This window comes from Felis catus, chromosome C1 (genome assembly GCF_018350175.1).
Source record: "Felis catus isolate Fca126 chromosome C1, F.catus_Fca126_mat1.0, whole genome shotgun sequence".
Taxonomy (NCBI): Eukaryota; Metazoa; Chordata; class Mammalia; order Carnivora; family Felidae; genus Felis; species Felis catus.
This window is the reverse complement of record NC_058375.1, coordinates 34,898,735-34,923,836: the sequence shown is the minus strand read 5'-3', so window position 1 is coordinate 34,923,836 and position 25,102 is coordinate 34,898,735. Positions and strand designations below refer to the sequence as shown.

Here is a 25,102-nt window from a genome sequence, read left to right as displayed (position 1 = left end):
TTTTAGCATAAGAAGAAAGCTTAAGGGCTGGGGAAGGGGAGAGAGGAGGCTGGCAAAACCCCCCTCTAGCCCCAACTCGGCAGTATAACAGCAGTGAGAAGCCAAGCTGGCTGGAGCCCAAGAAGCACCAAAGCGCACACTGGCTCCCTCACATCTGGCTAAGCACTGTGAGCCCCTCCACTGGGCCACCTTATAACTACAATATTACACCAAGAAAGGGGCTGTCTGAGCGTGTACAATCAGCTGGTGGGCAATAAGGGAGGAAAAGGGAAACAACCTGAGAAGGAGCAAAGGCCAAGGGGGCAACTAGAGGCAGTTGGACAGATCGTACCCACAACAGAAGAAGAACTGTCAGGAGCAGAGCCTGAATCTTCACTCCTACCAGTCCAGGCTTCTGGGCCGAATCCCAGCCTCTTCCTCCTCTCTACTTGCCTAAGCTGAGTTCCCTTCCTTCAAAGCTGTACTCCTTTGTGAAAGCTTCCCTCTGAGACTCTCACCCTTGGTGAGTGATGCATATACTTTAAGGAGTCTAAGAATCACCTGCTTGCTAAATATACACATTGCCAGGCCACATTCCCTGTGATTCTGAGTAGGAGGTCTGGAGTGGGCCTAGGGAATCTGCATTATAAATAATATTTCCACCCCAACCCCAAGCCACCCCCTCTTCCACCACCACCACAAATGGTAGGGAAGCTCATGGTTCTTAGATCACACTTTAAGAAACCTAGCCTTGGGAATGACTCCTCCTGAAATCCCAGAGCCCTTGTTGTCTGTTATCTCATATTATCATTTTTTTCATATATACATCTTAACCACTCACCTTAACCATAAGGCTCTCAAGAAGAGGAAGTATCATCTACTTTTTTGACTCCTCTGCAAACAGCCCTGAGCACAGCACTCTACAGGAAACACTGTGGATGTTGAGCAGTGACAATGATAAGAGGCCAAGGGAAGGAAAACCACAGCAGGGATGGCAGAGCACCGAGGCCCCTGCTGAAGGGAACTGTTGTTAGTATGCTGATGCGGGCCAGGCTGGGACAACGGTTTGCCTTGCCTTCTTTTTTCCTTTCTTCAATAGTCTTGGCACTACACACCTAACCTCCCTCATGAAAGTCGCGCCTGAGCAAAGCACCTCCCATAGGAAACTTTGCCAAGAAATCTTGCCAAGAATCCTGGGTGCTATGTGGCTTAGTTTAAACGGTCAGGGAGTATTCTAGATCTTGAGACCTATCAGGTCTCTGTGCAAGCAAAGTATACAGCTGAGCATGAACTTGAGTAAAAAGACCAGGACCTATGATCTATCCCCCTAAAGATCATCAGGGTAATAATAATGGTCTTCCATATTTAACAAATATTTCCAGAGTACTTTGGGCCAAGCATGGTTCTGGGTGCTTGTGGGTCTTAAGATGTCATATGTCAGCAGAAAGTATTCTATAGTGACTTATCTTTAGAAAGATACTTGTTTTTGTTTTTGTTCGCACAGCAAAGGAAACCACCAACAAAACAGCAATCTGCTGAATGGGAGAAGATATTTGCAAATGATATATCTGATGAGGGGTTAATATCCAAAATATATAGAGCACTTATACAAGTCGATACAAAAAAAACAAAAAACACAACAACAAATGATCTGATGAAAAGTGGGCAAAGGACCTGAATAGACATTTTTCCAAAGAGGACATACAGATGGGTGACAGACACATGAAAACATGCTCAACACCGCAAATCATCAGGGAAATGCAAATAAAAACTACAGTGAGATATTACCTTATACCTGTCAGAATGGCTAGAATCAAAAACACAAAAAATAACAAGTGTTGGCTAGGATGTGGAGGAAAAGTGCACTGTTGGTAAGAATACGAATTGGTGCAGCCACTGTGGAAAATAGTATGGATTATTCTCAAAAAATTAAAACTAGAATTACCATATGATCCCATAATTCCACTACTGTGTATTTACCCAAAGAAAATAAAAACACTAATTTGAAAAGATACATGCACCCCTATGTTTATTATAGCATTATTTATAATAGCCAAGATATGCAAGCAACTCAAGTGCATATCTGTAGATGAATGGACAAAGAAAATATTGATGTATGTATCTATATATGTATTGATATATGTATGTATGTGTGTGTATATATGTACATATATATATATAATGGAATATTATTTAGCCATAAAAAAAGAATGAGATCTTGCCATTTGCAACAACATGTGGGGTGCTAGAGGGTAAAATGTTAAGTCAGTGAGACAAAGATAAATACCATACGATTTTACTCATATGTGGAGTTAAAGAAACAAAACAAACAAAGAAAAAAAGAGACAAAAAACCAGACTCTCAAATACAGAGAATAAACTGGTGGTTACCAGAGGGGAAGTGAGTGGGGGTCTGGGTGAAATAGGTGAAGGGCATTAAGAGGACACTTTTCTTGATGAGCACTGAGTAATGTATAGAATTTTGAATTATTATATTGTATGCCTGATACTAATGTAATACTGTTATGTTAATTATGCTTCAATAAAGCAAACAAACAAACACAACAAAACAAAGTTACTTTAAAAGCAAGCCCCTATATGATGTTGGGCTTCAGAACCACATAAGCACCAAATGTACCTTCTCAAGAATGACTGGCTATAGGATGAAGTACTGTAGACATCCGAGGTCATGTCTCAGGTCCTGGCAGACAAAAATTCTATTTTTACCTTATTGTGAGCAATCCTTGGCAGCTCTGGAGTTCTTTCTTCCACTCTTAGATGCTATACGTTGTCCAGAAAAGCAAACTGCCACACCTAGCCCCTTTGAATAAGTAATTCCTTTTTGATTTCCAGATATCAGCTAAAGGTCACTTGCTCCAGAAAGTTATCCTGACTCATAGACAAGATTAGGTGCTCCTGCTTCTAATCCATAGCATTTTATACTTCCCTTATGATAGTACTTTTCACTGCATCTTGCAATTGCTTGCTAAACCTTAAGCTCTAGTAAGGCTGGTACTATAATCTGTTTTGCTCATTATTGTATCCCCAGCACCTAGCATAGTGCCTGGAACAAGGCAGGTACTTAGTAAATACTGATTGAATAATTATGTGAATAAATGAATGCATCATACTAGCAAGATGGAAACTGAATCATGCCTCACGTACTCTGCCAGTTTTATCCATAATGCACCAATAAACACCTAAGATAAGCAGCATTATTCCTGCTAGCCTGCCAGACTGTATGGAGGTGGAACTGTGGCTCACAGGATCCCCCCGATACAGACTCCAGGAGGCACTTTCCATGACCAAAGATGGATTCAATGCTCCAAAGTCAATATAATGTCACCTAGAGCCTGACAGTTAAACCGGCCATAAACCACAATGCCAGCCCTGTCACGACTTGATGGTAAGATCTCTTTCAAGTCATTCAACTTCTCATAGATCCAGCTTTCTCATGAAGAGGGTATTTGGCCCTTCAGGAGCAGGTACTTTCTTTAAATAAAGAACAAATGACAGTGAAAAGCTACCCACACCATGATGGGAAGTTGGGAGAAGAGGGAAGTATTTGCAGTGAGGCATCTCTGCAGTTAGGAAAGGGTTAAGCTCAAACGTCTGTCTGGGATCTCTTACCAGTAAATCAGCCTTGACTGCTGCTCAGGCTGAATGAAGCCCCACCAGGTTGGCCTGTCAGGAAGGAAGCCCATGCGTCCAGACTTTTGTTGTTCTAAGGATTTTTTTTTTTTTTTAATTTTACTGCTCAGGAAGGAAGCCAAAGCCTAGGCCCTAACTGCAGTCCTGCTGATTACTTGCCCTAGCATGTGCTACGCCTTTACCTCTCCATCTACCTCTTGGATCCAACTCTTCTCTTTTCTGGAATTCCTTCCTTACAATGACTTTGGCATTTGGGCCTAAATCTCAGACCTCCCCGCTTCTTTAACAACTGAAAATTAAGAATGTTGAGCATTTCCCTTCCTACCTCCCGTATTCTTTTGTCTCTATGTGGAAAGGACTGAGGATAGGGAGAGAGGAGAAGTGGGTGCTCTTCACCACCAACAGTGATCTGAATCCCTTCTCTTCAATGGAACCATGAAGGAACTGATAAGGATTGAGGTGTCAGTCTCCACTGGTCTCCAGTGGCTACTCCTGCTACATACATAAGTGAACAGAAGACTTCAAATACAAGCAACTATATTTAAATAACAGACTCAAATCCAAGGTCCTCAGGCAGAAGGTCAGTCTTGCCCATTCCCATCCCCCTACTCCCCACCTCTCCCACTGACATGCAGAATCATTCTCTGATATTCCCAAGGCCCATGGGGCTTTCTTTCTACAAAGAAGAAAACATTGAGTTTATTTGTGCACTCAGGGTAATGGACAGCCCTCTTTTAGTCCTAGGAAAATGCACACAGACACCATGGAAGAGGCCTATCCCCGCCCAACCCTGCCCTCCCCTTCCCCTGCTAATCCCTCCCCAGCAGCTCCCCCAGCTCAGTCCTGCTGCTGTATTTCTCTCCTGACCTACAAGGCCCCTTCAAGCCCCGTCCTAAGCCTCCCCCAAGCAGAGACAATCCATCATGCTGTGGGACTGTGACACACACAGATGGGGGAAGGTTCACAGATTTCTCTCACACAGGCAAGAGGGTAAAAGTGCCTGTATAACTTAAAATCTAGCGACATACTAGAAACTCTGGTACTTTGAATTCTAATACTAGTCAAATACCATTACAGAAAATCTGATTACATATAGTCCAAATTTCTACCACAAACAAATTCTAATGGTCCATTTATTTCAAGCAATATCTGATAATACCAAGTTCCAGAATAAGAAAATATGATGAGATCTAGATACCCTGACCTGGGCCACTGCCTAGATACCTAACCCTGGTCAAGTCCCTTCCTTACTCAGACTTGGTTTCTTTAACTCTAATATTGTCTCACTTCTAAATAAAATGGAGGGAGAAAGAGGTCAGAGGGCCACCAGGGCTAATCCTGGTGGGTGGGTAATAATGAAGGGAGGTGAAGCAGCTGGCTATCATAGAAAAGGGCTCTGAGACTCTCCCTTTTTCCACACTGCCATAAGGCATGAGTGTGTGAAAGGATCCTGCATATATGCTAGTTGTTAATGACCATGTGTTTGGCTATATTGGTGCTTCTGACAATGAAGATTATGCCACCAGATTATCCTTGAAATAAGTGATTACGTATGGAAGGCTTATTATGTATGAGGAACTGTTCTAAGCATTATCTATGTACTTAATCTCATTCAGTCCTTCACAACAATCCTTTAAGGTTATAATTCCCATTTTACAGGTGAGAATACCAAGGCCCAGGGAGGCCAAGTAATGTGCCCAGGGACACAGAGTAAGTAAGCTAAAAGGTCAGGATCTTACTCCTGAGGCTGAACTCATAACTACTATGTTATATTGTCTCCCCACCTTTGACTTGAAACACCTCCAGGGTGAGGCTCAAAGGGGTCACCACAACATTTATTCCTCTAACAGGTATTTATTATGCTAGGCCACTCTGACTTGGTATAAATCACACCCCAAAAAGCAAGGCCAAATGAGAGCACTATAGGATTAGCTGGCACCTAAATGGGAATCATATACCTGAAAATAAACCAAAGGTCTCTCCAGGGCTGGCCCTTGCCCCCTCCCTACAGCTTTCTCACTGTCTGCTGCTCTAAGATGGATGCAAAGCCATAAGTCTCAGCCTGCAAATGAATTTCAGTGGAAAAAGACAACCCTCATCTGGTGAGTCACACTCGGGCTTACTGGGCTTGATTTCTCATGAGACTGTACCAAAGGTTCCTTCTTCACACATACAGCTCTAGACTTCCCTAAAGCTCTATGTCTGCTGAACAGAATGTCCGGGACGCAGCACCATGTCTTTCCCCCAAAACACAACTTTCATTTCCTCTAGGTCATCTTCAATCAGAACACATTCCACGGAGAAAATTGACGGTCAAATGTCTGAATTGCCAGATGGTTATATGTGTCTACAAAACCCCCACACCACTTGTCTGCTTCCAGCTTCAACCAGGACCTGGGTAGGAACTTGTTTTTCTAAAATACACATCAAAAGCAGATCAGCATTTGTGGACTCCATGATAGGGGATGTAATGCTGTGAGAAAACATTTGGAAAGGGGATAGCCTCTGATCCTAGGTTTCTAGAGAGTTAGGTGAGAAAAGCAAATTTTAAATTATTTGTTAAGCTATGAAAGATTTTTTTGGCACCCCAAATAATCAACACAATAGGTCTATATTTGAGAAAGGTAATTTCACATATCTCTTAAAAAACTCCCTACCTACTTTGGTCATTATGATACCCCAAGGCATAAATAAATTCTTCCTTTCTTTCCTCAAACCTCTACACCTTTGGGATAGCACAGTCTTATAGATATTATCCAGAGCAATGCTGAAGAGTGGCAAACTGAGGAAAACTTGGAGGAAACATTAGATTATAGTTACCACCATTAATTTCTTCAATACTCAACTAACACTTACTGAACCCTTCAATGTGATTAGCAACAGTGCCAAAAAAAAAAAAATTTTTTTTTAGCACTAAAACTAAACAGTAGTTAAGATAATAGAAAAGTCAAATCCATTGGGTAAAAACGGAAGTGAATGAATTCCTCCCATTTATGTAAGCATCTACCAGGTTAACTGATTCATACCACAGGCTATCATTTCTGCAGGCCTAAACCCATAGTCCCAAATCAGGATCTTTTCCTGGAAAAGGCATAAGAAAGAGACTAAGTAGGTGAAAGTTCTTTTGCAGAAAAATCTCCTCCTTGCCCATAAAGGAATATTTACAAATTCGCACCTGCAGCACACACTTTTAGGCTATACGGGATAAAAATAGACTCTGTTCAGCCACAAATGCCACAATTTAAATGGTATTTTTAAAAATGTGAAGGCATTTTAGTTGCTATACAGCAATAAGTTATCCTTAAGTCTGCAGTTCATCTGTCTTTAAGAGGAGTAAAATGGCACTGGGAAATGCTGTTAAACTGTTGGAAGAGAAAATTCAAATCCATAAATTATTGTAGCTTTGGTGTTCAAATCCTGCGGATTTTACACTTAAAATGTATCGTCACCCCAAATCCCAAGCGTTTATAAGGAGTACACTCCGGATGTGGTTAATAAGAGTTAAAAATATGAAAAACCATTATGAAAATATAACTCTATTAAATGTATTGTCACTCTAAATGCCAAGTATTTACAAAGAATACATTTCAATGTGTGCTAATATTTATTAACCAGATGGATGTAGTTAACAAGGGTTAAAAATAACAAAAACTAATATAAAAATATAATTCTATTTTTTCAGTTTCCTCTTCCCTGCCTAATGAGGAAAGGGGATGGGGAAGGAGAGCAACTTTTGTTATTAGGACACAATGTGTGTTTTTTGTTTTCAAACAAAAAAGGGCCACCAAATAATCAACCTAGGGCCGCTGACCGGAAGGCAGCCCCGGAAAACTTCCCGTGGGAAGAGTTCCAGAAATTGCCCGGACTTTAACAAGCCCCGCTGTGCTGGCTGCGAGACTCAGACGGTCAGAGGCGACCAAGACTCGCCTCGCCCGAATACCAGCTATCCTGCAGATTCACGAACCCCTGGACTTTGGGAAACATTCCCTGGAACGTTTTACAGATTTGAAAAGCAAGACGGGAAAAACATTTCGAATCTACAGGAGAAACCTCAAAGTCCTCGGGTGCCGAGGGAAATGCTAGCTCCTGACGCGCGTGTACACACGTCCCTCCTCATCGACGCGCCCCGGCGCCCTCTCCACGCCCTCCTCCCACTCCCACTCCCCCCCCTCCAGTCCCCCAGCCCCCCTCCCCGCACGCAGGGCACCCAACGACCGCGCGGGGTCCCCTCGCCTCTTCACTCCGCCACCCGCCCACGTGCACCTCCCGTGCCCTGTCCCGTGTCAGCCTGACACCCGCGTGGGCGTGCCCCTCTCCCCGGTCACACTCGCTCAGTGTCCCCTCACCCCGTCTCCACACTCTCTGCGGCTCAGACCGCTGTACAGGAAACCGACCGAGGGTTCGGTTCCTAGTGCGACCTGGGGACGCGCGACGTGGAGGGCGGGGCGGGGGTGGGGGACCAGACCGGCCCGCGGGGTCCCGGCCGCAGCCTGCGGCTGCGGTGGTAGCGCGGGGCTCGCCCGGCCCTGGGGCAGCGCCGGGAGTTCTCCCGCAGTCTCCGAGTCCGGCCGAGCGACGGCGAGGTCACCAACATTTCTCAACCCACTTAAAAGCCATCTCAGTGGCGGAGGCTAGGGAGTCCTTTCCAAGTGAGCCAACGGTGCCCGCTCTGTGGTCCTTCCAGCCCCCTGGCCGGGCCTCGCGCCTCTCCGCGCCCCCTCCCCCAAACGATCAATTACCAGCCACCCTTCTGCCGGGAGCGGCGAGGGGCTGGCTGGCGGCCGCGAGGAAACGGCAGCCCGGATCACTTCTGCATGACAATTGATGGGAGGGAGGGCGCGAGGCGAGGAGGGAGGACGGCTGCGGTGTCCGTTTTCTCACCATGGTGATTAGGCATTCCGGCCGCGCGAGGAGGCAGCCGCCGACCAGAGCGGCGCGGTGTGGAGCGAGGACAGGGGAAGAGAGCGGGAGCGGGAGCGAGCCCAGCCGCCGGGCGGGCGGGCGGGCGGCGGGCGAGCGGCGCGCTGAGCCAAGCCAAGCCAGGCCAGATGGCTCTGCAGCCATCAGGGACTGCTCCCGTCCAGCCCGGCCCCACTTTAGCTGTGCAAACATTTCTTTATCCCAACAAGACAATTAAACCCAGCAGCATGAAAAGGAGTCTCCATGACTGTGCTGGGAGTGAACAACCAGAAACAACCACACATCACAGGGAGTTCTTGCCCTCCACCCCCAGAGGGAGGAGAAAAGGGGCTCAGGGAGAAACTGGGGAGCAGCTGAGCAACAACCGGGCTAGGTCTGGGCAACTCAGTACGGACGGAACCATCTGACCCACCTCCTCTGGTGATTTGCTGGCCCTTTCACAGTGGTCATCTGCTCCAGCTACAATCCAGAAGTTGAGCCTGGTGACAACTGCCCCAGCAAGAACAATCCTCCTAAAAGCCCAGTTCAGGGTCCCTGGCCACCCCAATCCCAGAGCCTTGGGAAGTATCCCCCTTAATCCTACCCCCACAATGTAGCCAGGACTCCTCATTCCAGGCTGCCCTTGGGCCTACATGGGCTCAGCTGAGTGATTCTTAGGACACAGGGTCTTCAATGATACATGCCTTCATAAAGACACATTCTCAGGGCACAAAATACCATCTACTATTCAGGGCTTTTGGGGCCCAAGAACGACTTTTCAAATACATCAAAGATGAGAGCAAAGCAGAACATCCAAGAACTGCTGTGAGCTACCAGGTTTCCTACCTACCTGTGAAATCTGCCTCACACAGGGAAGGGCCAGGGAAGCAGGGACACTTTAGGGTCATTGCCCATTGCATGTCCCTGAGGTAAATCAGAAGGCAGGGCCAGTCACTGCTCCGACTGGTGCAGTTCTGGTTCCTCTCAGCTCTCTGGTGAGTGTGCATACTAGCCAACTCCAATTTGGGCTGAGTGGAATGACTGGCAGGCTGGCCAAAAAAACCTGTGTCACCCAGGCCAGAATCTGGGCATGAGGGGGGGTGGCTACAGAGAACAATCGGGAAATGCACATGATAAGAGCCAGGGCACTGAGGGGGTAATAAATGTATAGATTCTAGCACAAGGCAGCAGACAATACTTATCTTCCCTTTTGTTGTAAAGTTTCCTTAATGAGGAAATGTTTATTTTAAAAGCCCTGGGAAACATATCTGTAGACACTTCATATGTAAGACACACGTGGACTATTCGTAATTGGTCCATAAATTTTAGCATCATTTCCCTGGACAAGCAGCCTTGGAGACTGGTTCAGGGAGTGACAATAAACAGGAGTTACCTCAGTTCCCTTCCTGGGGAATTACGCATCCTCCATGAATAGCTTCTCACAAAACACGTCTCCCTTTTTCCAGGGCAAATAAGTTAGTCCTGTCGAGTCAAGGCTTCCTTTCTCCATAGACCCCAACACCTACCTCATGAATCACCTGTGATGCCAGGTAGATGAACAGGCAAGCAAACCGGAATCATCTACTAAGAGAAACAATACTTTACCCAAATAGCTACATTTCAGTACAAAAATGCATATTTAGTCACAAAAGAAATCCTGCCTATCAGTACCCAGATTTAAGGCAAGCACACGTGTGCATTACACCATGTCTGCAGGCCCCTCTTTCAAATGCTCTCACATGTGGACATATCTGCATATGGATGCAGTGTGTGAGCAGGGGGTGGCTGCGACAGTAAAAACTGTCAGTGTTTCCACTGTAAAACTGATTTTTCATTGACCTAAAACTCAGTCATAAAACTTCTACTCTAAGTAAAGGACACACACACACACATCCCCATACTGAAAAAAAAACCCTGCCCCTGAAAAAAAACCCCTAAAGCTAAGTGCCTATTTAGGAGGTTTACTGTTGTATTTAATTAAAACATTTTTTTTTTACATTTTATGAGAAAATTTATTTATATGAAGAGAACTGAAAAATAAGTCACCACATCAGAAATTAACTCTAAGTTTTAAGAATAAAAAACCAGAGTATACATGGTTAATTTTGGCAATCTGACCAAAAGCCACTGCATCCTATTACTTTGCTCTTTCCAACACTTTCTATCCTCTCTTCTTGCCTTCCCATCCCCCTCACTGCCCCATCTGCCCCTTAAGCTCTCCTTTTGGAAGCAGTCTTGTACACTGTCACTCGATTATCTGAGAAATATTACTTATTTCAAAACGGTTCTGTAGGGAGGACCTGAAAGGCATCTAGTGGGAATAATCAGGCCTTCTAACGGCCCTTAAATATGTATTTACATAAAACAGACCATAAATATTCTGACACACGTCGGCATATGACAGGAACCAAGAAAGCTGCTGCAGACTTTGTCCCAGTGCCTCTTCAGCCCTTCCCTACAGAAAACTGTTTCTCCTACCTTCCCAAAACTCAAAATCAAAAGCACAAATGCTACCCAGTACAACCCTGGGAGGGCTGCTATGCCACCTAAGGGAAGAAAAGGAGGAAGGAGTCCTGGATCACAGGCTAAGAGGCTCCTGTTCATTTTGCACCTTTGTTTCTTGTTGAAGATTGGTCACGAATGCAACTCTCAATAATAAGGTGGGTGTGCAAACGCCCTACACTCACAGACACGCCTAGAGGTTTTACGTTTGTGTGATAGAGAAAAGAGAACACAAAGTACTCTCTAAAGGAAGAATATTTTAAACAAATAAAAGGGGAAAGGGCTCCAATTTATATAATACTACAGTTTCAAATAAAGAAGTTTCCCCACCCTTCTGATCAGAATCTCATTAATTTCAAGGTCAGAATTCCATTTCACTTTGGGAGATAGACTCATTTAATTTTTCTCCACCCAGGCGTATTCCTGTGTGAGGGATCCATCTCCATGGGGGATGGCACCACCACACAATGCAAACCAGGCAAACAGAAGAGTTATGGCTTTGACACTCGGAAAGGGAATGGATAGCCACATCTATGAGTTCTGACTTGACTAACAAGCTTCCTCCTGCTCTGGGGGTCTGACACAGGTTTGGGCTAAAAAGAGAGAAAAATGGAGACAAGCTGGATTTGTTAGGAGAGAAGAAAGGAATCTTGATCTCCAGATGTTACTTTGTAGCATATTAGTTTTGAGAGGATTTCATTTTCAACTTGTATTTGGAGAAAAAGGGGGCAGAATCTGTCACAACCTCACCCAGGGCAGCTTTAGCCAGAGGTCAGATTACAGCTAGCCTTGATCACTTGCACATTGACAAATGAAAACTGCGCTGAAGTAAAACAAAACAGAGCAACACAAAGCCAGCACGTTCGGGAGGTATACCCAAAAAGCAAGATGGTAACACACACGTCAGCTGTCCAGAAGGGGAGCCGGTGGAAGGAGGTGAAGGAAAGTGAGAACACACGGGCACTTGTGCTGGCATACAGCAGCTTCTCCCTTAAGTGGGGAGGTCTCGGGCTTACAGACGCTGACATAAAAGACACACTTGCAACATATTTCAAAACCAAAGGGCGATGGATTTACAAGGCAGGTTGATTTTATGATGACTTTTATTGAAAAGGTACGCTGGGTTTAGGCAGATGCCTTTTAGCGCAGGAAAGTTAACACAGTGCCTAATTCAAGGAGACAGCCTGAGGAAGCAGTGCCGACAGGGGAGAGAGCTGCAATGTCTCTATTACTCTCCTCGGCATCATAAAGAGAAGAGAAGAAAAAATGGTATTCGTGTTGGTGGTTATAGAGAGGACAGGAGCACAAAAAATACAGAAGAGGGGAAAGCAAACCTCAGATGTAGTTTTCTTAAGAAAATAAAATGAAGCAAATCTCAGAACAAAGGGTTGGGTGGAAAAACACCCTCAGTTCATAAATTCTCACCAGGCTTGAAGAAAACTGCTCTGCCTACCCACAGCCCAAAAGCATCAGAACACAATTATTTTCTGATTCTATTAGAGGAGAAGATTGTAGGGTTCAGCACTCCTGGTCTACAAGTTCCAAATAAAGGTTTAGTTCCAACTATTACCAAGGGTAGCCAAAGCTCAACAAGGCACTTGGAGAACACAGGAAAGCTGTTCCATAAGCAGAAATTAATAATAGTTGTGAACATCAAATATGGAGCAGTCACACAGGTCAACCGTGTCTAGTCCTAAAAGTGAGCCCAAGGATAAGCATCCAGCAAACCTGTTAAATCCCAAGAGAAGTCGGCTTTCTAGCCTTGCGATCACAAGGAAAACACAGCTGTTTGAAATGCTTTATGGTGATTGACGACACCTTTGTCCTTCTCTGAAAAAAAAAGCCTAATGTGGAGCAGGGCTGAGAGTTGGGAAAATAAAATCACGTGGAGTCCACTAGATGTGATACAATGGAAAAGCTAAAAAATAATATACCAAGATCGGAGAAACAAAACAAGGACAGCAAAGAGAGGAGGGATGGATGAATTTGTTCAGGTCCCCCAAATTTCGTAGAAACCTACGCTTTCTAGTAAAATGATAGTCACTCCAGTATATATATGGCACCCCTCTTCACTCCAGAGTTCCCTGGAGAGAGGCAGCGTGGAGGCCAACTCGCCTCTGGCTACCTTCAGAAAAACATTTCCTACCAGAACTGTCAATGTTCATTGACAACAGACAAGTAAATGTTCACACTCCACAGCCATTGAGTGGGAAGTAGTTGGCCCTTCCCATTACTAGGAGCATGAAAACTGCCACCGACCTGTTGAACACTACTGTAAGGCAGGGCTTGGTGGGGGTAGGGAGGGCTTGCACCAAAGTACTTACATCTGTCATTCCGATCCTCTGGGCTAGACGAAGCTTCCCGATCCGAAATGAGGCCAGAGACAGCAAAAATCTTCTTCCCAGTATCATCAACCTTAAGTGAACCGGGGGAGCTAGATGGCAGCTGTGTCCCAAAGTCATATTCCTTGCCATCTGCATCTGAGAAGCGCAAGTGGGGAGACTCTGTGTCATGGCAGTTCTTAAGTCGTTTGGCTGGCGTAAAGGCTGACTGATAACTCTCCCGGTCCTCAGTGGAAGCGAAGGGACGGAAAGCCCCCACCCCACTATGATTCAGCATACTGATTGGGGTGCAATCTAGATTTGGGGGAGCAAACTGAGGGTGGAGGTGTAGTAAAGAAGGGGGAAAATCACGATTGGCAAAAGTGCCCGGCACCCCACCTTGCCGATGGTACATAGAGGCAAAGGTGTAGGAACCGTTGGTGAATGGAATATGCACGTCCTTGTCTACTGAGACAGGTACACCAAAGGGTCGTGGCTGCTGACAAGGGATGGAAGCATCGCGGCTGGCCTCAGCCGTGGACGCCAGGACCATCAGTGCTGGGGATGCCAGTGGGTTGGGGAGGTAGGATGAGTTCTCCATCTTGAAGGCTGCCCGGTGTAAGTCCATCGGAGTCTCTTTCTATGGCTGGTGTCACACAAGAAGCAGTCTTCCCTGGGAGGGAGGCCAAGCGGCACCTTGGATCAAGGGCAGGGAATATTACTGGGGAATCATCCCCTTCTAAGACCTGTGGAAACAGCAAAGAGAAAAAAAGAAGGGGGAGGAAGGTCAGGGGGAGAAAAAAAAAGGGAAACCCCAAGTGATCGAAACACCATCCTTCTGGCTTACAGATGCTCGGGCAAGAGACACCACAGGCTTTAGGAGCCAGTGGGCAGCAGCATCAGACCATTTTCATTCAGGAAAATCAATAGACAACTTACTGTGATGTACGCGTAGCTGACTTTGGTCCCTACACGTTCCGGGTGAAATGCGCCTGAGCCCAGCAAAGAAAAAAAAAAATCATAAAACCACCAAATACAATATTCCCTGAGCAAATGAGCTTTGGAAGGCCAAGTCACCCAGTAGATTGGGTGGGGTCTATATTTTAAAGGGCTTCCCCCTGCATACACCACCCATGGCTGGCCTGATGTTCAAAGAGAGGCGAGGTTCTACCTAGACGACCCCCCTCCAAAAAAACACATCCTCTCTTCATCTCCCCTAACAATGCCCTGGTGCTGAAAAATTCTTAAATCAAGCACATCTAGACCATCTGTACGTGTTAGCTGTTACAAATTGTACATGTGGATAAATCACACACATTGGCACATACATAAACACACATCTTCATGTATCATCTAAGACTGTTTCCAGAAAGAAGTGCTATGTGAAGAAACAACAGCAATATTATTTTTGATGCACACCCCTTCTCTAATGATACAGGTTTTCTCTTTTCTGAGAAGGAACAAAACCTTCATCAATAAAATGCCTGGCATCTCTGACAATATTTAAAACCATAATGGGTGCCTTTGGCGTATGTTCTCTAGAAGCGGCTGTCTTCCAGGGGCAGCAAAGAGCGGATCGGTAATTTTAGTTACTAATGCACTTGCTCTTAAGTAGATTTGTAAACAGCCTTGAATTTGCCATTAACATTTGGAGCAAAATGTTAACAAAATTTCTGACTTATTTTGCTCAGCTTATTGGCTCAGTCAGAGTTGATGTCTGATAAAGGTCCCTGGAACAAATTGGAGTTCGGAGAGACTTCTTTCAATTTCCCTTTTAAATTTAGGTTATGCATTTCTATAGCCACTGATTCCATTTCAAAATTTATTTTGAGTAGGGGGCTGAGGCATGGGTCGAGAAGGGCTATACATCAGAAGTCAGAACAACATAAGACGAATACTAGAATTTATTAGCTTCAAAAATATACACTAGATAGAAACTTAATGAAACTCAAAGTATAAACCAAAAGCCACCATCTGCTACTACTTAAAACCTTTAAATTGAGAATCATGTCTCAAATAAGAATTTACCCCCTCCCCTAAGACACACACACACACACACACACACACACACACACACCCCTAAATAATGGAGTATCTTTGGTATTCCCTCAAATAGAGAAGCCTCAGTGAAACTGCAGATGAATCCCCTTGGCTTAATGCAGTGCAAAGAGAGTATTTCCTTCTCTCATCCTGTAGCAGACGTGTCAATGACTGTTATTAATTGGGAAGATGAGTGCACACCATCAGACTGCTTCCTCATTTGGCATCTCTCCTTATAGACATCATTGCTAAATTACCAGATTATGTATCTCACATTAACGGATTTTCCTCTCTTCCAAATTTTAAATAACTTTCCTGTCAAGTTATTGCAGTGCAGGGAATGATCTGCCAAGGATAGCCAGTTAGCCTGACGAGTCTGGTCTGGGAATCCTGTTCTTGGCTGTTTTCGAGTCAGATTAATGGTCACACAACATGGACGCTCTAAAAGTGGGTCTAGGGCTGTTCCAAGGGTTCTAAGCAGCTCCTCATAACAGAAATAACTAACTACTTCTCTCTCAACAAGCAGTACTACATGAGGCAAGCAGGAGAAGAGGGCGAACATAATACACTGGGGTGAGGGGACAAATGTTTTCCCCCCAAATAACCAATTGCCCAGAGAATTCACTTTCTATTTTTACTTCCTGGATCACCTCATTATGTTAAATGAGTTTCATAAATTAGTAATCTGGCGACAGCACCGGACACTTCAACAGAACACGGTGAATCACTCAAACCTGGTTATTCATTTGAAACTTCATTATACTGAAAATAAATCAACAATATTTTTCCAGGCCACCTCTCTTTTACTCCACTGTGTGGGCGTTGGTCTCTGTGGGGGAAGGAGGAGTGGTTTTTTTTTCTTTTTCCTTTTCTTTCTTACCCCCTCCTCACATTAACAACTTGTATAGATGAGGCTTCAGCAGACCACAGTCATTATGAAAATCTATAGTTAATACACTCCCAATGTCAAAATGTCATGGGTTTAAACACAGAACCCAAAATAAGAAAACTAACTGACCCTCTTAATTAAAAAAATATGGATTGTAAGATAATCAGCTTGATGGAGCATTTGGGTGACTGTAAAGAACCAGGCAAAGGGAAAGTAAGTAACTGTTACTTTTCTGCCTCTATGCTGATTTTTTTTAATTTAGCACTTCGTGCAAATCCAGATTAAAATAACTCCAGCTATTGATCCGAGCAGTGGAATTGACATTAATTTTAGTTCACTTCTCACTTTGCAAAGGGATCAATAGGAAGTAATAACAGCTGACATCCCCGCTGAAAGGAGGAGAAAGAAGGGCTGAAGACAGAAATCGAAAAGCAACCAAATAAATCATCAGCTACTTTTCCACGGCATCAGACAAACTCCAAACAGATTGCAAAAAGTCTTTGTTGAATTAACTAAACAAGGAGGAGGGATCAATTCACGAAGCTAAATAAATTGTCTGGCAGGCAGTGAGGTTGGACGGAGGGACCAACAAATATTGAGTTTTAAAAATTTCAAATCCTTGACGTGATGGGTTTGGTTCAGGTCTGTATGCGTGGGAGTTTGTTTGTTTGTTAAATCACACACCCGACCCTGGTTTAAAGTGATTGCACAACGCCAGCTAACTGAATAATTAGTGAGATTACTAATTGCGTGGTTAAACATGCCAGAACCAAGACAAATGAAACGAAGAAGCTGGCGATCGGAACGTGAAAATGTCTGAAGCTGGGCTGATGCGCAGCGCTCCGCGCTCTCCGGCGCGAACCAGCCACTTTCGCACTGAAAAATCGAAAGCCAGAAAGAAAGTCTCAGAGAGTCGGCAATCTCGCACCCCAGCCTCTGACCATCCCTGTCCAGGGTCTGGGCTTCCTGACCCGCGCCGGGATCGGCGTGGAAGGAAGCGGCGCTGCTGCCGCTGCTGGGAGCCAAACCCACTTGCAAATGACTGCCACAAAGAAAAGCTGCAAAGCCTCTTTCCCGGAGCCCTAGCTCTGAACGCCCACCAAACTACGACTCTGCTGGCAATTAAAACGCACACACAACACTCCCCTGCTTATTACAACAGGTGACATTTTTGTGGTCTCTGAACCGTTTCCAAAAGCCAGGAATTAAAATAATAGAACAAATTAAACGATATTTTTCCTTTGCATAAATAAACTTTTAAAAAATTAACAGGCAACTTAAAAAGCAAAGAACAATGGGAAATGGGGCCAGGGTAGTGGGGGGTTGTGAAGAACTCAGGAAAGAATTTTTTTTTTTTAAGTTCACAGACTTCTCCGCTTGAAGAGAATTCCCGCACACCAAATGCCCAGGGGGTATTTGGAAACACCGCTCTAACAGAAATTTTACCACCATATGCAAGCGCTCAGGAAGCATAAGCTTAACACGATTCCACCGGCTGGGGCCAACGCCTGCGATTCAGACGTGGCCGGGTATCGGTCCCAGATTTGGACCCCGACCCAGGCCCGGCTTGGCCAACGGGTGAGAATCCGAAACAGCCCGGCCTGTGGAAGAGTGCGGGGCTACGAGGCTGCCAGCTCAGTTGAGCGGGTGCAGAATTCAGCCGGTAGGAGTCTTAACCGGGGAAAACCAACTCTTTTAGGGAAAACGGAAGAAGAAGAGGTGAAGGCGAAACCTACAAAAACTTGGGGCCAACACAGAGCGGAGCCCACCACTCCTTGGCCAGACCTCTCCCTCCAGGTCTCGGCTGCCATTGCACAAAGAATACTTTAGGTCCCAACAACCTCTGCACGGAACAAGCTGCTTGTAACTTTGGGGAACGAGGGCGCCGGCCAGGGAAGAACGGACAAGTGCGAGGGGCCCTGGTCCACAGCCCGGCAAGGCCCGCGGGACAGGAGCTGGGGGCAGGCTGCCTTCGATCAAAGTCCAAGGACCTCGTGCCCCAGAACAACCCCGCCCCGCGGTCACCCGGGTCTCATCGCCGCGCGCCACCGCTTCGGCGGACAGCCACCGGGCTCATGGATTCTGGCGCTCCAGTAAATGCGGGGCAGCCAGGCCCTCCCGGTTCCGGGACTGCAGGCCTGGGGCGAGGGAGGGAGGGTTCTGCCTTTCGCGCCGCTGCCGTCCGGCCGCCACACACGACGCAGCTCGCAGAACAGGTGTGTGTCCCCGTTCGCTGGGCGCCCGGCCCCGGCCTCGTAGGTCACCAGCGGGGCGGCGCCGCCCAGTCCTCGGCCTTCCCCCACCTCGTCCCGGATCGCAGCGAGTGAACTCACGCCACTTCTGCCGGGTTTCCGCGGGCCAGGAGGGATGGGAACGGAAGACGCCCGCATCTCTTACTCGACGCTCTTTCTGCCTTCCCCCCACGGCTCATTTTGCGTTTTCGGCAAAACCCCCGAGACCCGCAGAGAAGGAGGCCGGGCACCCCTGGTCGGTCTGCTCCCTCCGGCCCGCCCCGCGGCTTCCTCACTGCCCGCCCTTTTTTCTCTTTATTTTTCCTTTCTATCCCCTTTGCCCCTCAAGCCGAGTCCAGAGCGGAGGCTAGAGGCGAGACATGGCTGGTGGGCATCGCGGGCAGAGAGCGCCAGAGTCCTCCCTCTCTGCTGCTCCCAGGGCAGGGAGGCGGCGCAGGCCACAGACCCCGGACGGCCCGGCCACGCCAGGCAGGGCTGGGCCCCACACTGAGCTCCCCCGCCCCAAGCACCCATCCGGTGCGACGCGCGCCCGGCTCGGGGCCCGGGCCCTGGCCCTCCGCTGGAGCCGCGGCCAGGGCCCAAAAAAGCAGCGCGTTCTGAACGGGAAACGAGAGCTCTTCCTCTGCCTCCGGGCAGCCGGAGTCCCCGCTCCTTCGGGGCTCCCGCGCGACCTCGCCGGCCTGGGTCCACCTGGGCCTCGAGCTCTTGGAGGGGCTCGTGGAGCAGAGGACGGACTGGGCATCCCCTCGGATAGTCTCACCACCGTGGGCGGCCTCGCCCGGGGGGCCACACGGAAGCTCTCCGCCCAAGTTTGTTGTGCCCTGGAAGAAAAGGCTTTCCCTTACAAAGCACAAAGGCGAAACGCCCAGGCCGAGCCCTGAAAAGCCCGAGGCTGGGGAGGGGGGCCGGCCGGAGGCTCAGGAGCGCGGTGGCGGGGCCCGGCTACGGGCGGAGAAGGTCGCTCCGCGGGGGCCGACGAGCACCGCGGTGGTGGCCGCAGGACTGCAGCGACCTGCGTGCTCGCTGAAAAGTTTTGTTCTCAAGTCGGAGGAAGAGAAATTGTTACTCAGTTTAAGGTAGGTCTAAAATAAAAATAAAACCTCAAAAAGAGCCACGCGCCGCTGTCTGTAAGGTTGTCCTCCCGCCCCGCTCCATAGAACCGCCGGGCGAGAGTCCCGACCCCGAAAATCCCGGGAGACCCCCCACGGGTCGGGTTGCTCTAAGGCCAGGCCGGTCCAGCCGGGCGGAGCAGGGAGTTTACCGGTTGCGTTTCGAACGGTCCACCTCAGTGCCAGCACCTGCCTCCTTCCTGCGCGCCGCGACTCCCCCCACCCCACCCCACCCCCACCTCCCTCCACGCCCTTCACACCCGCCCCCGCTGGGAAAAAGTGAGCCGAGCACCCGCGGGCCCGACGCTCCCAGCCGTGCGCGGGTACCCCACCGGGCTGGTTGTGTGCTGTGTGGGGGCGGTGGGGACCCTAGGATCTCTCCTTCTCCATCCTGCCCGCCGCCTCAGCCTCCCCACTGAGCACCGCCCGGGCCGGGCCCTGCCGGAAATCACCACGGGGTACATGGGGGAGCCCGGCGACTGGGCATTCTCCCCATCGACCCAAACAAAGTGCGAACGGGGCTTATTAAAAGATAGGGAAAAGAAGTCCTGCTCCCTTCCCTGGCTGTCCCCTCACCCTCTCTACTTGTTCAATTCCCGCGTCTGGTCCCTCCCCCTCACACCCCCCAAATAAAACACATTAAGGAAAACTCTAGACGGAAAGTTTGAGCGAGGCAGCGCGCACAGAGTGCGCAGGGCACCGGTGCCGGGAGGCACCGTCGCGAAGATCTGAGGCGCGCCAGCCCAGGTCCCAGCCCCTGCCCCTGTCGGGGGGAGCCGCCCGAATCCCTAGGAAACGGACCCGGAAAGTTAGGTTCCCGAGCAACCCGCGGCTCTCACACCCACCCCTCTGTGTATGCGCACACACCCACACCCCATTCTGGTCTCCATACTTGCCGTAGAAATTCCTTGGGAGAACGGTCGCACTTTTCAGGACACGGAGGGAAGGAGGCGGTGAGTGCGGTGCATGAAAAGTCCCGGGTGCGCAGAGCCGGCGGAGGCAGCGGTGGCGGCGGCGGCGGCAGCGGCAGCAGCAGCAGTAGGCGGCTGGCCCCGGGTTTGTGTTCGCGAGCTGCCTGGGATTGCATGTACAGATCAAGAGACTCGGTTGGTGTGAGAGAAGGAGCAGTGCTGCCTCTCAGCGCTGGCTCTAATCAGTGAATGAGCCTCCACTCTCCCAGGGACTCGGAGACACACACACACACACACACACACACACGCACGCACACACACGCACACATTCTCTCACACTCACACACATACAGGCACTCTGAGCACTGAATACATTAGGGCACTAAGGGACTCTGGGAAATGGAGTCCAGACCCAGGGCACTCCTGGAGAACAGACCTGCTGGCCCTCCAGAAAGAGCTCGAAAGTCTTGGGGTCGCCGGACATTGTGGAAACTGAAGAGAGCTGTTGCTTTTGTTCACATTTCCCCCTCATCCTGCCCGGAGAGACCTCAATGAATGGTTTGGTGCTCTTCTTCCTTTCTTGAACCAAAAGTGACCAAGAATAAGTGGGTAAATCTTTAACGCTGACACCCACTGCAGCTAAATGATCCCCAAATCCTGGGTCCCTCATAAATTCTGCTTTTCCAGAAAAATCTTACCTACTACTTTGCTCCTGGAATGCTTCTCAGGGTCTTTGCCTATAATAATAAGATAACAAATGAATACAAATAAAACTGCAACTTTTAGAGATGGTGGAGAGGGCCTAGTTCAGCACCCAGAATCAAAAATTGAAAATTTTATCGGTATTTATATTACAGGTTTTTTTCAAATCATTTTATATCATTTTTTAAATATGAAGGACAGAAAGATAAATAGGGGGAAATGGATGGAGAACTAACATTCCCTGAGTGCCTTCTAAGAGCCAGGTTACGGGACTAAATGTCTTTACATAACCTCACTTAATCCTTAGATTAATTCTGGAGATAACACTGTCATTATTTTATATATAAAATAGGAAACTGAGGTTGAAAGCATTTTACAGTTTGCCCATGGAACATGGTTAACAAGTCCAGGATAAGAGGTAGTCCTAGCTCTGAAAGCAAAGCCCAACCAAAGTCTAATCCTGGTTTAAAAAAATCATTCCTTTGTTTGTGGCTCAGTTTCTGAAACCTCAGATTTCTCATCTGAAAAAAAAAAAGTAGGGGGGGCAGGTAGGGTACATACTGATAATCCACTCAAGCAAAGAACCACATGGGGTTACAAACTGTCTCTCTAAAAACACAGACCCCTCAAAAGTCTCATTCTTGCTACTTTTCCATGGTCATTTTTTATGTTTAACATTAAGGCAGCATCTAAATGTCATGTGTGTTTAGGTGTACATGTGTGGCTTGTATTTCAAAATTTTAATTAGCAACTCTATAACGGTTGGTTTCATCAACCTAGAGTTCTATGGTTATGACTATTTCTGTATCTGTAATTCATGGGATTAGGGTTGTTTGTTTAGGAACCTCTAAATCTTAATCTACAGTTAGTCATTCATTCACAGCAGCATTTATTGTATTAAGTGCTATTCTTCCCATTTAGATTATTCTTTCCTGCTGGATTGTAAGCTTCCTGAGGGCAAGAACCATTTTGTTTTATTCAACATTATATCCTCAGTATCTAACAGTGGCCGTCTCTTAGTTGAATGAATAAATGAAGATAGAGAAGTAAAACGAACAAACAAAATTCTGTCCCCACAGAGCTCACCATCTGGTAGAGGAGACTAGAGGTAGAAAACAATTCAATGCCTGCTATAATTAGGATGACCATGTCATTTATTGGTCTGAGACAGGTCTGATAGTGAAAAGGGGCACTATTAATAATTATGCTGAGATAGGTGGTGTGAACAGAGACCATCCTGAGCCAAGCAGGTTGAATGGTCACCCCAGTTATATGAGGTGTTTCATCCATTCATTTAACGAGCATTTGTTGAGAATTCTCTTGTGTGATATGTTCAAGGAACTATATAAGTCACTTGATTTCCTTAGAACTTGAAGTATGAGGCATTGAGCAGCAAGAGATAATCAGGACAAGTGGGGCAGATCACAAAAGACTATGTGTACTAAGTTAAGGAAAGTGGACTTCATCCTAAAGCTGATGAGAAACTCATAGAGCGTTTTTCAGGGATGTGACATGGTAAGATTTCTCTTAAAAAGAGCACTAGTTAGTTACTGGATGAGCACGGTGGAGGTTAGACAAGAGGCAAGAAGACCAATTAAGAAGTTTATTACAGGTAATTCAGTTGGGATCTAGTAGGGCCTGAACCAAGTGACTGAAGCAGTGAATGGAGAAGAGGGAACATATTACAGTGAGATCTAAAAGGTGGAATCGAAAGGATTTAGGGGCACCTGACTGGCTCAGTCAGTAGAACATGCAACTCTTGATCTTGGTGTTGTAAGTTTGAGCCCCACATTGGGTATAGAGATTACGAAAGAAAGAAAGAAAGAAAGAAAGAAAGAAAGAAAGAAAGAAAGAAAGAAAGAAAGAAAGAAAGAAAGAAAGAAAGAAAACAGGATTTAGCCACTTTCTATGGTAGATATAGTAGAAGGAAGAACTTACAGATATACAAAATAGGATTTTATTATTTTTAGGAAGATGCTATCAGTACTTTAATGTTCATTAGTAGTAAAAGGCTTCCTCAGATCAGCTTCTAGAGTTCTCATAAATCCAGTGGACATTCTCACAGGTAGATGATATAGATAAAAAGCCCAATGTCAATCATCAAGCCAACCATTTTTTAACTGCTACCAAATTCAATGCTCTGCACTATGATGTAAGTACTAAATAATTAGATGGAATAATGAAAAAATTTAGTGCACAAAATCATAGCAAAATTATATAATGCAATATTGAATATGTAATACCGCACTAATTCACAGGTCATTGTCCAGCAACCTCAGCTATCCAAAACACAATGGACCAGGAAATAAGCAAAAAGGGTCCCAGAATAGCCAAAATAAACATTACAAAGTCCTTGTACTAAAGTTAACACATTTTACCCCTAGGAGAATTCCTCAAGCCTTCACTCAGAGCCGATTTACTCTTTCTTAGGTACAATTCTAATAAGCTTGATTATTTGGCTTTCCCATTCACAGCTGATTAAGATTGTCAAATTAAAAGGGGGCAGCCATTAAAAAGGATGAGATAGACTTGGATATACTGACATGCAAAGATACCTATTGTATGTTGTCGAGTGGGAAGAAAAGCAAGTCATATAACAGCGTACAATAAGACTGGATCTTTGTATTTCCCCGAGTATACACACATATTGACAGAAATGGCCTGTAGGGACCTACATTAAACTGCCAACAATGGTTATGCCAGAGGGTGGGAGTGTGGATGTGGGTGAGTGCTGGGGTGGGGGGGGAAGGGGGGAGCCAGAAATGAAGAAGGGACTTTTTACTTCAAATGCTTCTGTTTGTTTGTGTTTCAGTGACCATATATTAGTTTTGTAATTTTAATATCCATTAAAAAGGATATAAAAAGAGCAAAGGGCAATGTGGTTAGAGCAAGCATGCTCACAGCCAGAAGTGGTGACCAATATAAAAGAAGCAAGCACAAGAACTCAAAAACCAGAAGGGAATGGAGTTCTACGGTGTGGAGGCAAAACGCCCTATCCCATCAGTGGCCCCAGAGGATGTCACAAATTCCAAACCAGCATAACCCTAATGATTTCAGGGGTAGTCATCAGGGAACACATTATGCTTAGTATATTTTACTTATGAGAGCAAGCAAGTATGTAAAAACTTAGAAAAATAAATTCCCACCAAAAGCAGATTCTAATACCTTAGGAAGTAAATTTCAGTTGTCTGGAAAATATACTTTCATGGAACACATCATTCCCTGAAAATGAGAAGTAAAGGAGATATTACTTTAAGTAAGAGCAGAGGTGATGCAGAATAAGGAATGGTCCATAAATACAACATTCAACAGACATTTATTGTGCCAGATACTAAGGACACAAAGATAAATTTTAAAATAGTCCATCCCTGCCCTAGAGAAGCTTACAGTTCAGCAGCAGAGACAGATGCAGAAGCAGATAGTGGGCGGTGCTGTACAATGTGAGCAGTGCTGTAATGGAAATTCTGAGTAAAGGGTGGTGGGAACACAAAAGAGGGAGGCGCTAACTCTGCCTGGAGCTACCAGGAAAGGAGGCAGAGACAGGAGTGGGTGTTCAAAAAAATAACTATTATATGGGATGACATTGAAATTATATTAAGAATAACTATTATGGGGGCTACCTGGGGGGCTCAGTCAGTTAAGCATCCGACTTTGGCTCAGGTCATGATCTCGCAGTTTGTGAGTTCGAGCCCCGCAATCCAGCTCTGCACTGACAGTGCAGAGCCTGCTTGGGATTCTTTCTCTCTCCCTCTTTTCTCTGCCTCTCCTCCCCACCCTCTCAAAATAAATAAACTTAACAACAACAACAAAAAAGAATGACTATTATGGGTTGACATTTAAGTTGGGCT

At 46.4% G+C, this 25,102-nt stretch overlaps 1 protein-coding gene across 5 annotated transcripts in view; it reads right to left on the bottom strand.

The window, feature by feature from the left end:
* The window catches only part of RNF220 (ring finger protein 220), a 235,684-nt gene extending 211,220 nt beyond the window's left edge, over positions 1–24,464 (bottom strand). For 2 of the 5 annotated variants that reach the window (XM_045035697.1, XM_045035699.1), the window contains exons 1-3: positions 20,989–21,131; positions 20,538–20,716; positions 13,355–14,097 (exon numbers count right to left, since the gene is read on the bottom strand). In XM_045035697.1, the coding sequence (XP_044891632.1) occupies positions 13,355–13,979 (625 nt within the window). In that variant the 5' untranslated portion in view covers positions 13,980–14,097; positions 20,538–20,716; positions 20,989–21,131. Of the gene's footprint in view, positions 1–13,354; positions 14,098–20,537; positions 20,717–20,988; positions 21,132–21,250; positions 21,290–24,419 lie in introns of those variants that run through there. The other 3 variants (XM_045035698.1, XM_019836881.3, XM_019836883.3) reach the window with 3 other exon arrangements.
* Between the last annotated feature and the right edge of the window lie 638 nt (positions 24,465–25,102).